The 14,251-nt window shown below is 38.6% G+C and overlaps 1 protein-coding gene across 2 annotated transcripts in view; it reads right to left on the minus strand.

Annotated features, from left to right (window-relative positions):
* onecut2 (one cut homeobox 2) overlaps positions 1–9,492 on the minus strand; it is a 58,750-nt gene extending 49,258 nt beyond the window's left edge. For both annotated transcript variants that reach the window (XM_062434161.1, XM_062434160.1), the window contains exon 1: positions 7,999–9,492. In XM_062434161.1, coding sequence (XP_062290145.1) covers positions 7,999–9,211 — 1,213 coding nt within the window. In that variant the 5' untranslated portion in view covers positions 9,212–9,492. The remainder of the gene's footprint in view (positions 1–7,998) is intronic.
* Between the last annotated feature and the right edge of the window lie 4,759 nt (positions 9,493–14,251).

The following is a 14,251-nucleotide window of genomic DNA, read 5'->3' on the forward strand; positions in this document are numbered from 1 at the left end:
TCATCCTTTCCTGTTAGGCTTTTAATGTGAAACAAATGAAGGAAGAGTCGAGCTTCACTTACAGCAACTTAACATTGATTTAAAAAAACAGCCAAGTGGAAGCAGTTGTAGTTAATTAATGAATGAAAACAGTGAATATTGATGGTATTGATGCTACAGAATTGGACAATATAATATATTTAGCACATGATTTAAGTACAGGTGATTGTCGCCCACAGGTTTCTGTGTATTTGTTCATGCAACTGTTACTAATTGCACACCAGTTTTTAAATGAGCTGTTCTATTCTAACACCGACTTGAGCATTGTTTTCTTTTCATCCATAATTCACTTGCAAACACAAGCAGGCAGTGTCCTCCAACCAAACAATGGACTCCTCCTTCCCTCTCCTTCTCTCTCTCTCTCTCTCTCTCTCTCTCTCCCTCCCTCCATTTTGCCTGGTTAACCCGGCTGCGAGGTGAAGAAGAAGTGAACTGAGCAGACCGAGGTGGGTCACGCCGAGATTCCCATCAATAATTCATCGGGCCGCTGCTGCCTCTGCTCTTGTGTTCAATTCCCCCGGCGATCACATAATACCTCCCCCCAAAAGAGAAAGAGAGAGAGAGAAAGAAAGAGAAAGAGAGAGACAGGTCCCAGGAAGGGGAAAGGTGGAGAGAGAGAGAGAGAAACAGATTCAAAATGACGTAGTAGGAGAAGAGGAAAAAGCTTGAAGAGACAGATAGAGAGATTTTGTAGAGCGGCAATGTACATCTAATTTATTGTGTTTTTCTTAAGGATTTTGTATTATTAAAGTGATTTTATTAACCTTGTAAATCCAGCTGACAAACTTCCAAACACCAATGCACTAAGATACATTTAGACAAGCCATAATAGTTGGACATGTCACTCCAAAACCCAAAGTTTTAATCTAATTCTATTACAGATTCCACTCTTCTGGTATCAGGCTTTTTCCACCAGATGTTGGCACCTGGCTGCAGGGACTTGAGGTCCAACACTGATGTTGGGTGATAAGGTCTGGCTCACAGCTTGGGTTTCAGTCCATCCCAAAGGTGTTGGATGGGGTTGAGGTCAGGAATCTGTACCAAACAGTCTTCCAAACCCATTTCTTTATGGTCCTATAGCTTTGTGCCTGAGGGGGGTCTTCACCAAATTGCCACACTATTGTTTAAAAACCACTGTATACTGTAGACTTAAGATTTGCCTTAACTGGAACTAAAAGAATGGATTAATAGCATTTAATTATTCAGTCTGTATAGCTGCATTCTCTTCATTCTCACCATTTTTCTGTTGCTATTTTTAATCCCACCTATAAAACTCTCATTGGTAGATTGTCATGAGCACAGCAGACCTTTTCGGATCATCTCCAGACCTCTATGTACAGTAACGTCCACATACATTTGCCCCCACAGCGTAATTGTGGTCATGCCAATAAAGCAAATTTGAATTTAGCATTTGATAGAAAGAATATTTGAAGCTGGAAGTAGTGAGTGTTTGGCCTTTTTTGCTTTTGAACAACAGATTCAGACATGTGGTGAAAACTAAAAAGAGAGAACCTCGAAGAACCGACGGAGAAGTGTGATTCACTCATATAAATAAATAACTATCATGGTTGCAAACATACAGAGGATGGATGTGGATAGTGTGCACAGTGCAGACAATAACCTGTCCCCTAGCTCTCTCCTTTCTTTCTTCCCCCTGCATGCTGCTCCTCTCTCTCTCTCTCTCTCTCTCTCTCTCTCTCTCTCTCTCCTCTGTGCTTGTCACAGGGTCAGGGGGAATGTTTGCTCCATCTATTGTCTGAGTGTTGCAGCTCTGACCTCTGACCGCAGCTCTATTGGTTGCTTGTAGCGTTGTTGATTGAAGCTGCTTCTGTTTCTACCGTCATTTTAAAAGGTACCGCGGAGAGAAGAGAGAGTAAAGATATGCACCTTGGAGAAAGAAAATGCACTACTGTAAGGAGAATCTTCACAATAGTCAGATCCATACGCACGTTTCTGGCCTCTGTAAAGACATAATAGCCGGGATAATATTGACCCAATCTAACCACACGAAGCTGATTACACTTCCAGGGTCAAACTGAAAGAAAGACAATAATTCATATTTCTGCTCTCATCTAAAAATATGTTAAACCTTGAGCCAATGTGACTCCAACAACTCAAACTTTCCTGATTTACACGATACAGACACACAGTAGGTCCAGAGCATGTTTAGCCTAGCTTAGCAAACAGACTGAAGGCAATGAGAAACTGCAGGCATAGCGCTAAACAGAGAGAAAATAACTATGTGTTAGCTAACTGTGGAGGATTATTTCACACAAAATTAATATTCAAAGGTAAATGGGAAATAAACTTTTACTATATTTTAGTCCTAGATTAAAGTGAAAGATAGACAGCAAAATGACCAATTGAAAATTACATTTAAATACCTGAAAAGGAAAACAGAGAAGCTTAAATGTAGGATTAATGCTTAGATTAAAAGCTTAAATGCGGTGGTTAAAAGTGAAAACTGTAATTGAAAAGAAAAAAGAAGACACAGTACTGTTAAGATCTCTAGTTAGCTTGCCTAACTTGGTTTTGTTTTCTCTTTTAGTCATTTGCTTTTTTCCCATTTGGAATTAATCATTTCTGTAAGTAATAACTTTCTTTTCACATTTCCGTTAGCTACCCCTGCTTCCAGTCTCTGTGCTAAGCTAGGCTAAACACATCCTCAACCAGATATCAAAGACTTCCCAATATGTCACAGTGTTCCTTTAGAGACTGACATAATAATGTTTTTGTCTTTGTTTAGCACAATAAACTGGATATAACATGTTGTAAAATTTGAGATAAAACCATAAACAGAGCTAGCTTCTACATCCACCTAGCTTAGAGTTAGCTTAAAGGCTGTGGCCTAGCTTTAGTCAACAAAACTGACTTTACTCTTGGATTTAGCTTTGTAAGATACACCACATAAATCACACAGCTTCAAGTTCTCTTCTTAAATTAAAAAAGAGGTTTGTAGAAAAACTGTTATAGGGTGGATTATTATGGTAATGTGGGACACTGACTAATGTGGGACAACTAGACTCCAGTGCATTTATCACTTTTTCTATTCAGTTATTTTAAAGCTAACTAATATATAAACTGTGTAAGTTATATCGTGTAACATTACACATGTGAACATACAGGCTTCTAGTTTTTTAACCTTTCTGATGAGAAAGCAAAAAAAACATACAGGCAGAAAGTTCAGAATGAGAAAGTTTTGGCAGATAAGGCTGCTTTGTATGAATAAAAGTATTTCTAAGACTAAAAAATAGTGTCCCAGATTACAAAATCTACAAATTCTGAAACAATTTGACACAAGGAACATTAATATATGTGCCATTTTCATGTGTCATCTGTTGATAGAATGTATTGGATTCATATTTAAATATGGTGAACAAGTAAGAATTGCAAAAAGTGTCCCACATTACTAATCCACCCTACTCAAAATAAAACAATTTTTTAAAAGTGTTTTAGTATCGGTGCCAGAACTCAGGTACTGTATTGTATTGGCACTTGATTTGATATTAGTATTGGTTTGTTTCCTGCATGCTGGACTCTTTAAAAAAAGAAAAACAGAATCCCACATGCAGCAGCCAGCGAGTGTTTGGTTATCAGAGGAGAAGCACATGAGAGCAGCTCCATCAGACAGCAGTATTAGTACGAGCCTGTGCAGTGTGTGTCTGAACGCTGACATTTTACAACACACAGGGGAGAACAGATCACATGAACGCTACCCTGATCTCCTCCAGCTCCACCCTCCATCCACCCTCACTCATGTCATTTCCAACGAACCTGTATTGTCAAACACCAGCCACCCCCCCCCAAAAAAAAAAATCAAAGAAGCCTTAATGAAATGACGGTCAAATTCTACTGAGAGGATTGACCGATTGGAAATATGAAGGTCTGAACTGAAATCTATCAACCAAATCTAATCAAATACAGATTACCAATCAATTTATTTTAGAAATCGGTCGTTTACGTCGGGCTGGTTTTCAGAAGGATCTCCATTAAAATGCCAGCTATTTGCATTGATTATTCTTTTAAATAGTCTAGTCAGCAGAGACTGTTCAGCTTCTTAAAACCATGTTACATTTTCACAGTCAGAACTCTTCAGCCTCTGTTTAAAATGACCACAACAAACCTCACAACCAAAGTATGAAAGAGTACTGAGCAGATATCACCACTAAACATATGAATAAAAAAATTCAGTTATTATTATAGTGACATATGGTCATGAATTATTGTTTGAATTTTAACAATAAAAATGGGTTGAATGTTGTTTCGGGAATAATTTAGTAATATTATATATTGCAGGGAAAATGCATTGTTTAAGTTTGTATTCACTGTGTGTGTGTGTGTGTGTGTGTGTGTGCGAGAGCATGATTATGGTATTCCATTTTTGGTTGTTGTAATTCTGTATTTAAACTTGACAAGTGAATAATATCAAGGATTAGTTATTGTGGTGATAAATAAAATGACCCTATATGAAATAAAGCATTATACTTTGTATCTTCACAAAAAGACCTCTTACTTTATGCAACTATATATTTTGAATATTCTGTATCTGGAATTCATTATCATTTACATATATTTTAATACATATCTCTGATCTCTGGCCTGTGCTGCTTGCTGTAATGTAAAACTTCCCTCCTGGGAATCAGTAAGATATTATCTGATCTTTTAACTGCAAATTTATGGATACGTAATGAAATATAATAACATCAGAGTCAGGTATATTTCTAAGATGATACTAGAATTAATTAGGTCATTTAAAAAAAATAAAACAGTAGAGACAAGAACTCTCCATTCAGGAATAATCTAAAAATGATTGTACACAGTGTCTGTTAAATTAATAGTACATTGTATCATTTTGACAGGTGTGTTTAAGAATAAAGTGTGCGCACAAATATGATAAAAGTGAAAAAATAGAAAGGAATCCATTTCAGTCTACTTTGTTTCACCAGCCGGAGAGTCCTATACATAGAAAACAAGCTGTGTATCATTTCATTTAAAGTATTTTACTGAAACACTGTAGACTACACAAAACAATATGTCCAATAAAAACCATGCATCTCCTATATGTGAACTTTTACTTTACTTGTTTTGAGTGTATATCTATGATCATTCAGTAGATTTAAGGGGCTTCTTTTAATTAATGTAGTCGGAGAATTTTCTCAACCCATAAGGTCCAAGGATTAAAATCGGTTTATCAGAAAACTTAAAATCAGCACATAAAGAGGTAAATATATTGTAGTTTTCACTATACATTATTTCAAATACTTTTGTAAATACTGTGTAATTGTGACATTTTTTCTTGTTCCTACACTTAATCAGTATTATTTCCCGTTAACAGTATTACTTGAAAATTACAATTTATTACAAAAATGTCTATCATAGCTTATTTATTCCAGCGTTGCACTATTTCACTTATTATATACAGAACATACCAACCAGACATAATTGAACCTGTATAGATACTATATGTTTAAGGTGGAGTTAATTACAGTCAGTATATCTATATGTTAGTCGGCTCTGATTCGTTATGTTCCTGTGTCTATATTTGTATCTTGAGAGCTGGCGGAGTCAAATAAAATTGACTGTGAAAGTGTAACAGTGGATTCAATTAATTGGTGAGCGTCAATAATGTCGTGAAGGTCAGATAAATGATAGAGGATACAACTCGATTCAGTGTCTTTATTTAAACATAAAATAGAATATTAAGAGTTTTCACATTGAAACTCAAAGCAGTCTCCAGTACTTGAATGAGTCTATTAAAGATGTGAACAAGTAAAATGGAACAAAGTTAAAGTGCGGATAGTAAAAAGATTTTATTTTAATTTTTTTTAAAGGAATATAATTTCATTTATTTTGTTATAAATCCTATTCATGGACTCCATTCATTATTATACAGTAAGGTTAGTTCATAACCTGACTGCACCTCTTATAACTCCGATTCAGAAAGTTTTCCTACTTTATTAGATGAAGAAAAATATCATTTTTTTTGCTTATCAGTGGAAACCATGTATATCCATGTGTTTAACATTTGAGATTTTTTCAGATACATTTCAGGATTTTTTTTTATTGAGACAATTACAACATCTTTTTCTACAATTTGATGTTTTTTTATGTCACAAAGCTGAACACAAGGCTGCATTTCTCGCCTCATGAAAGGCTGACAATCAGTAGATACATGCTTTTCATTGGACACTGATTATACCCACATTGGCTCCAAAGGCTCAAATTCATAAACAGCTGGAGTCCTCTGTAATAGGCTGTTAATGTAATAGGATTATTCTTTCACTAATTATACGCCATGCATTTCTCTCTGTATCAATGACACACACATGCATAATCCCCTTATGCTTTTTTTGTTATTCTAATTTCCCTTTAATTTTGATCATGCGTGTTACTAATTTGGTTTCTTTGATTTTTTTAAATGTATTTTAAGCTTAAAAATGGATTAATAAAAACTGTAGGCAAAATGGTAAATTGTATTAGGCCTATAACTGCACAATTAAAGATGATGGGCCCAAAATGAAATATGTTATAAGATGTAAATTAATAAGAAGCATGGACACTGTGCTTAAATTCACTCATTATATACTAAATGACATCAAGTGAGAGAGAAATAAGCAAAAAGTGGAGAAACAGTGCACAAAAACAAAGGTTTAGGCTACATCACTGATATGGTTTTATTTTTACACTGTTTTACACTAATTGCTTATTAGTGCTTCTATTTGACAATATATAACCAATTCTAAGTCTGTTATCCTAACCTTGTTATAATCTAACAACAAATCAGATTTTGCACTTTAAGCCTTCTTATTGTAATAATAGACCAACAGAATTCCAACTGAACAAAAAAAAAAGAAAAACTAATCTTGCTCAAAATCCCACCACATGTAAACTACACCTCAACATCAACATTAAACTCTAATTATTTTACAATATTCCTGCAAAACTAAACAGAATCTGCCTTCAACCTGATCATTAAAGCCACCTGATCCTTCTTTATTTCTGCTCCTTCCCCTGCTGCTGCTGCTACTGCTGCTGCTGTCCCCCTCCAGACAATAGAAGCTTGTTGTTGGGACAGAAACCAGGTTCCTCACTAGAGGGGGCACCAGACCCACTGATGCTACAAACCTTTTATGTGTCACAGCCTACTGATCACTTCAAGCTCCCCCACAATCAAACACAAATCCGCCTCCCGACCCTCTCTGTCTGCTCTGAGTGCTTTCTCACACCTCTCTCTCTCTCTTTCTCTCTCTCTCTCTCTCTCTCTCTCTCTCTCTCTGCTACATAAGACTACAATCAGCCTCTAACAGGTTAATGACAGCAGTAATAACATCTGAATAATATAATCCCTGAAGCTTAAATTAAAACACTTAATAACACAGAGGATGCACAGTGTCACCTCGCTGATTTAATCAAGCCTAAACACGTCAACTTGCAAATTGGATTATTTTCTCAAATGTGCGCAAAATTCCGAAATTTAAAGAATCCCTTGCAAATAAAGCCTTATTTCCCTTTTTGTCCTTTTTTCCTCTGTTTTATATTTGAATGTATAAACTGATTTGTAATTTGATCTTAATTTGGATTTAATGTTGAGCCGGATATTCAACTGATTGTTAGTAAAAGCGCAGTTACTAAACTAACACGCAGGGAGAAAGAGAATAACATCTGGGTTACTGCACAGCGCGCAGAGACAGAGGGGACTGTTGGAGGGAAATCCCGTGACCTTGTCATTTCGTATCGATCCCTTTTTGTTTTTGATCAATAATGGTAATCATAACACCAGTGATTCTACATAAATTTCATTCGTCTAAATTGGAGCGCCGTGCCAGAGAGGAGACACGAGGGGGACAAAACCCCCAAAACAAAGCCAGCAAAAGATGAAGTTGAGTTTGTGTTCCTAGTTTTTCCTCCTGACGCACAAAAGCAAACCAAAACAGCAGCTTGTTTTTCTCCTGCTCTTACCTGCCAGTCTGAGGGCCGACATCCTCTGAAACTCGGGTTCCTGCAGCCACTTCCACATCCTCCTGAAGGTCTCCCGGCCTGACTTAAGTTTACTCCAGGGTTTGGGGTTCCTCAGCAGGTCCGACAGGGTCCCCTGGGAGCGGCACAGCACCCTCTGGGCGAAGATGGCCTGGGGGATGCTGTACCTCTTCAGCTCCGCCGTGATCCTCTGCGCCACCTCCTTGGTGTTGATTTCCTCCAGCTGCCCCGAGCTGTTCACCCCCTGCGTCCCCGAGGAGGAGGGCGGTCTTTCCCGGGTGGAAGCCAACACGGGCCCGTGGGATGGAGACTGGAGGTGGGGGTGGGTGTGGTGACCCGCCGAGGATGCGGCCGGGTGACCCGGGTGGTGCATCCCGTTTAGATGCGGCATCATCCCGGCCGCCGGGCCACCGAGGCCTCGGTGCTGGTGGTGGTGGTGGTGGTGGTCCCCTCTGGCCAGCATGGAGGCGGTGTGGTGCGCGTCGAAGTTCAGCATCTTATCGTGGCCTCCGTGCGTCGTGGTGCCGTAATTGTGGAGACCCTGCTGGGTGTTGTGGATTGACCCCAGGCCGTTGCCCAGCACCGGGGAGAGGCTCTGACCCATCCCGGACATGTGGTCCTTGTGGTAGGGGCTGTAGAGGTTGTTCATGCCCGGTAACACCCGCTCGTCCCGCATCAGGGTGAAGCTCCCGCTGACATTCCCGGGTAGCCGCTGGTGGTGGTGGTGATGGTGATGATGGTGAAACTTGTCCGACACGGTGGATATGGGGGGCAGCGGCTGCAGCGGGGTTAAGGTGGTGTAGGTACCGCTCATCCCCATCCCGGGAGAGGACGTGTCGCAGGGGACGCTCATGGCGTGGTGCAGAGGCAGGGACAGCTCCGGCCGGTACTCCCCGCTACCGTCCAGTATCGTAGCCATGCCGGACACCATGGCTGAGCGGGATGAGGCGGCGGCGGCTGCCAGGTCCTGGTGTATCCTCAGCGCCGCCGCCGCCGCCCCGTGTCCCCCCGCGGAGCTCCCCCGGACGTGGTGCGGGCTGTGGCCGCTCATCAGCTCCGCGTCAGGGGCCACGGAGCTCACCGACACCCCGCCATGCAGGCTGCCAATGCCGTCCATTGTCATGTCCGTGTTCATGGCGTAAGCGTCCAGATCCTTGGCCAGGCATCTATAGGCGTTAGTGTAGGCAGTCTTCATTCATCTGTCCTTTCAGTCCATCGGGTCGAGCGGAATTATTTCTCCTTCTCCTCTCCTCCTTTCTCTCCCCTGCTTCTCCCCTGATGCGCCGGGATGGGTCAGTAGCCGTATCCTCACTTTTCCTTCACTTCCTCGGTTGTTTCCCCGTCCTCCTAAGGCCTCTCCAGCTCGGTGTCTTTGTGTATTTCCCCCGGTTCGTGCACATTTAAAAAGAAAAAAGAAAAAAAAAAGTGTTTTTATCTCGATCGTACGGGCCTGTGCGGTGGCTCCCCCATATCCAGCCCTCTCCTCCTCCTGTGCTGCTCTGCTCATCAGACGGGAGCTGTCCACGGTCCCCTAGCAGACCGCTCAACCCAACCTGCTGCTGGGGGGGGGGGGGGGGGGGGGGGGGGGGGGGGGAGAGGAGGAGGGAGGAAGCGGGTATAGGACTGGAGGGGGGCTTCACGGCTTGAGTGACGGTGCAGCGGGCCAATCAGAGCGACCAGCGGGGATGTGGCGGGTGTGGCGTGGTGGATGCAGCTGTGTGGACGGTGGAGCTGCTCAGGGTGGGATTTGAGAGGAAATTCATTATTGTCAAGTATTCCTATGAAAGGGAATATTACTACAGTGACTTATCAGCTGGACTTAAATATGAGTGTAAAGGCTCATGATGTGCTCTGTCTCCTATTGAATATTTAAATATGATTAGAAAATAAACCCAAAATACTGAAAATCCAAATTTATTCTCATATGTGATATTAGGAGTTATGGTGTGTGTGTATAGCTATATTATTTTAGCTCATGCTAAGTCCTGGAAGATGACATTTTGCACTCCTATATAGAGACTAGTAATCACAATAGATGAAAAATAAATTGATAAACAGATTAAAAAAGTATATTGAATGAAAACAAACATGGATCAATAGAATATCAAACGAAATCTTTAATAATATACTGAAAATTCACTCTAAAATGGTCAATGGTTTCCCCATAATCTATCAGTCTAGGTATTTTACAGTGTGTTATATAGTAAAGTCTTTGTTGTTATGTTTCCAGTCAACTTGGCATAGTGTCTGAAAGTGTCCAGCAGTGTCTGTGATGCAAAATTACATCCTGCAGATGTTAACATACACTCTACTGTATGTGAAACAGCAAAACAAACGACATCATTGAATCTGTGAATTCTTAGTAGAAAATCAAGGATGCTGGTTTTTCCCCCTGAGCTGCTGTTGCTGGTGTTGTTGCTGTTGCTGCTGCTGCTGCTGCTGCAAAGAAGCAATTTGCCCACAGGGATCATTAAAATTTGATCTCATCTCAGCTCTTACCTCATCACCTGCTGCCTCCGATTGTTGAGATAAAATAAGGTGGCAGGAAATCACACGTGATAAATCCTGTGAAAAAACCAGAAGCGACTTGATAGACAACATAACCTCCCATTCTGAGGAAATGTTCCCTTTCTTTACAAACTGCCAGACACATCTTTAAGGTATTGGATCACAAAATAACACATAAACGCAACACTGATTCATCATAGAAGCTCTAAATCTCAGACTTTCCTCCAGCACATGAACGCAGCTTAAAGACGGATAGAAAGTGAAACCCATCAAATAGTAGAAATCACTGGTCCAGACTGCTGATGAATCTCAAATAACAACACAACACCAGCCAACATGATGCAGGATGCAGTATTATCGACAAAACTATTCACAAAGTTAATGTCACTTGAATTATGATGATAATTTATCCAATTAATTGATACATTTCTAAAGTTTTGACATCACAGTTTAACATGTGAAATGACATCACCTGATCTGACAGGTCATTAGATAACATGACATGAGATGAAACATCATAATGTGATGGGATATGAATGACATTACATCACATAGCACTTTAACATGACATGACATCTAATGACATGAAATAAAATGTCTCACAATGTATGTGAAGTGTCCTGACATACCATTTCATGATGTTGTAACATAACGAATATTAATGAATAACATATTCAAATATGCTATATTGGCATGACAGATCATAAATCTATATTGCTAAAGAAGTACAGAAGATTATTAACATTGGCCGACGATTACACATTAATATACAATATCATAATATGATCTATGAAATGATATGATACAATATGATACCATACGGTATGATACAATATGATACTATATGATATGATACAATATGATACGGTATAATATGATACGGTATAATATGATACGATATGATACGATATGACACGATATGATACGATATGATACGATATGATACGATATGATACCACAATGTATGATACGATACAATATGATACGATATGGTACGATATGATATTTGATGAGTTACGATAAGATACGATACGATACGATACGATACGATACGATGCAATACCATATTATACGATACCACATAATTGGATATGATACGATACAATACAATATGATACGATACAATACAATACAATATAATATGATACAATATGATACGATACAATACAATACAATATAATATGATACAATATGATACGATATGATACGAGATGATACAATAATGTATGATACGATACAATATGATACGATATGGTACGATATGATATTTGATAAGTTACGATACTATATGATACAATATGATACGATACGATACCATATTATACGATACCACATAATAGGATATGATACGATACAATACGATACGATGCGATATGATATGATACGATACAATACGATACGATACAATATAATATGATACAATATAATATGATACAATATGATATGATATGATATGATACAGTATATGATATGATACGATACAGTATATGATATGATATGATACGATACAGTATATGATATGATACGATACGATGATACAATACGATACGATATATGATATGACATCTTATGACATCAGATGCATCAACATCTCAAAAATGTGGCATGAAAGAAATGACATACTATGACATGTGACATGACATAACATGAGAATGAAATGACATTACTGTCACATTACATGACATAACACTGTATGACATGCCATGTTATGACAAGAGACACAAACATGACATGACATGAGACAAAACCACATCATTTAATATGACATGAAATAACACGACAGCATTACTGTGACATGATATATGACATCACATCTTATGAGAGCATTTCACGTGATGTAAAATGATGTTAACATGACATAACTGGATAACAGTATGACACTACACTACTTTCCCATGTTATGGAATTAGGTGACACACATGATATATTTTGTCATGTCGTGACATGTCGTTATATGTCATGATATAACATAATGTAACATGTAATGCTATGGCGTGACACAAAATATCATGACATAACACAAATACGGGCAACATTACAATAAAAACAATAAAGAAAGATGAGCAGTTTTTCAGTGAGTACAGTTGTGTGGTTTTCAGACAGATGTTTGCAGCTGCGTGGCTCACAGTGTTGAGTGCAGACTGCCGGGACGTTATCGACAGTCTCCGGGTGGAGTGATGAGCGTGGGAGCTGCACTGAAAGAGCATTATGGCCTGTAGCCTGTTCACTTTACAATTCATTACACTTCCAAGGACAAATGACTGCTAAATAATTCTCTCTCTCTCTCTCTCTCTCTCTCTCTCTCTCTCTCTCTCGCTCTTTCTCTTTCTCTCTCTTTATCTCTTTATCTCTCCCCGATACAAAACAGGAATAAAGACACACAAAACACCTTGCAAACAGATGCAACTTCTCGGTCAAAATAGTTATTAGTATTCTACTAAATTAGGACAGATATGTAGAGTAATAAATAGCATGTGACCTATGTGGTCTATGTTTTATTTCTTTCAATCCGGTTTTGATTAGTGAATGCTTTTTCTAGCCTGTGAATCAGACTGATTTATCATTTTCTTTCACTTCATTTATTCAGTTTGACATCGTTTTCATTTTACCAGATTTCCAACCAACCGGTAGGAAGTTGATACAGAAGCTGGCTGCCAGGAGCATTTAACTTCACGTTTCTCATGTCAATAAAAGAAATATGTCGATCAGAGAGTTGTTCATTTTGTAAGTCGACCCACAGCAACCTGCACAGCTGCATTGATCTCATCCACACTTTGGCTCTGGCACAGAATGAGGATGTCCCCGTTCTTTATTCCCACCTACGAAGCTCCTATTGGTTGATTATTTGTACGACAGAGGGAACAGCCGTCAATGAGAGCGGTCTTATTCTGAATCACTAAAGCAAGTTACAGTTGTGGAAGTCATTCAGAGGTCTGGAATCAGGCTCTGCACTAAAATAACAATCCACGAATATTCTCAGAATATCTAGATACACATGTGTGTAATGTGTAATGTGGTATATGGGCAGTAAAGTAGTCTTATTATTTTATTATAAGGGTCAATGACATTGTTTAGTCAAATTTAAAGAGGTTAAAATGTGAAAATAAACGTATGAATAACTTGCACACATTCTTTTTTTGTGGACCCAGCATCAAATTTCTGCTTTTAATCCATTTTGAGAGAATATATTAGAGGATTATGGCAAACATGTCTAAGTGGTGTAACCATAAAAACTTTGTACCAAATAATTCAACTTGCTTAAAAACAGTAAATTGTCAATAAAACACCATATCAACTAGTTTGGCATGATCTTACATTATAACTTTTCATATTAAATAAAGATAATGTAATACAATTGTTCTAAATATTACATTTAATCTGGAGAATCATGGAGATCAGGAAACATTTACATGAAGTAATTCTTAGTATTAGAACATTTAAATACACTGTAGGTGATAAAATATGTAATATTCATCATTAATTTGTGGTTACACCATTTGACATTTTCAGGAGCATTCAGTCTTACTTTTGGTAAAAAAAATGGTACAAATGTCATTTTAAATGATATAAAAATACTAAATGTACATTTTAACAAACCAGCTTTTAAAACTATTTTTAAAAGATTTTTGACTTGCTCATCTTGCCAACCCTTATTTATCACTGAGCCACACACATTCATAAATGTTTGTTATAAGTTATGAATCCCTTTTTTCCTCTAGAACTTGTA

Source organism: Scomber scombrus, chromosome 15 (genome assembly GCF_963691925.1).
Source record: "Scomber scombrus chromosome 15, fScoSco1.1, whole genome shotgun sequence".
Classification (NCBI taxonomy): domain Eukaryota; kingdom Metazoa; phylum Chordata; class Actinopteri; order Scombriformes; family Scombridae; genus Scomber; species Scomber scombrus.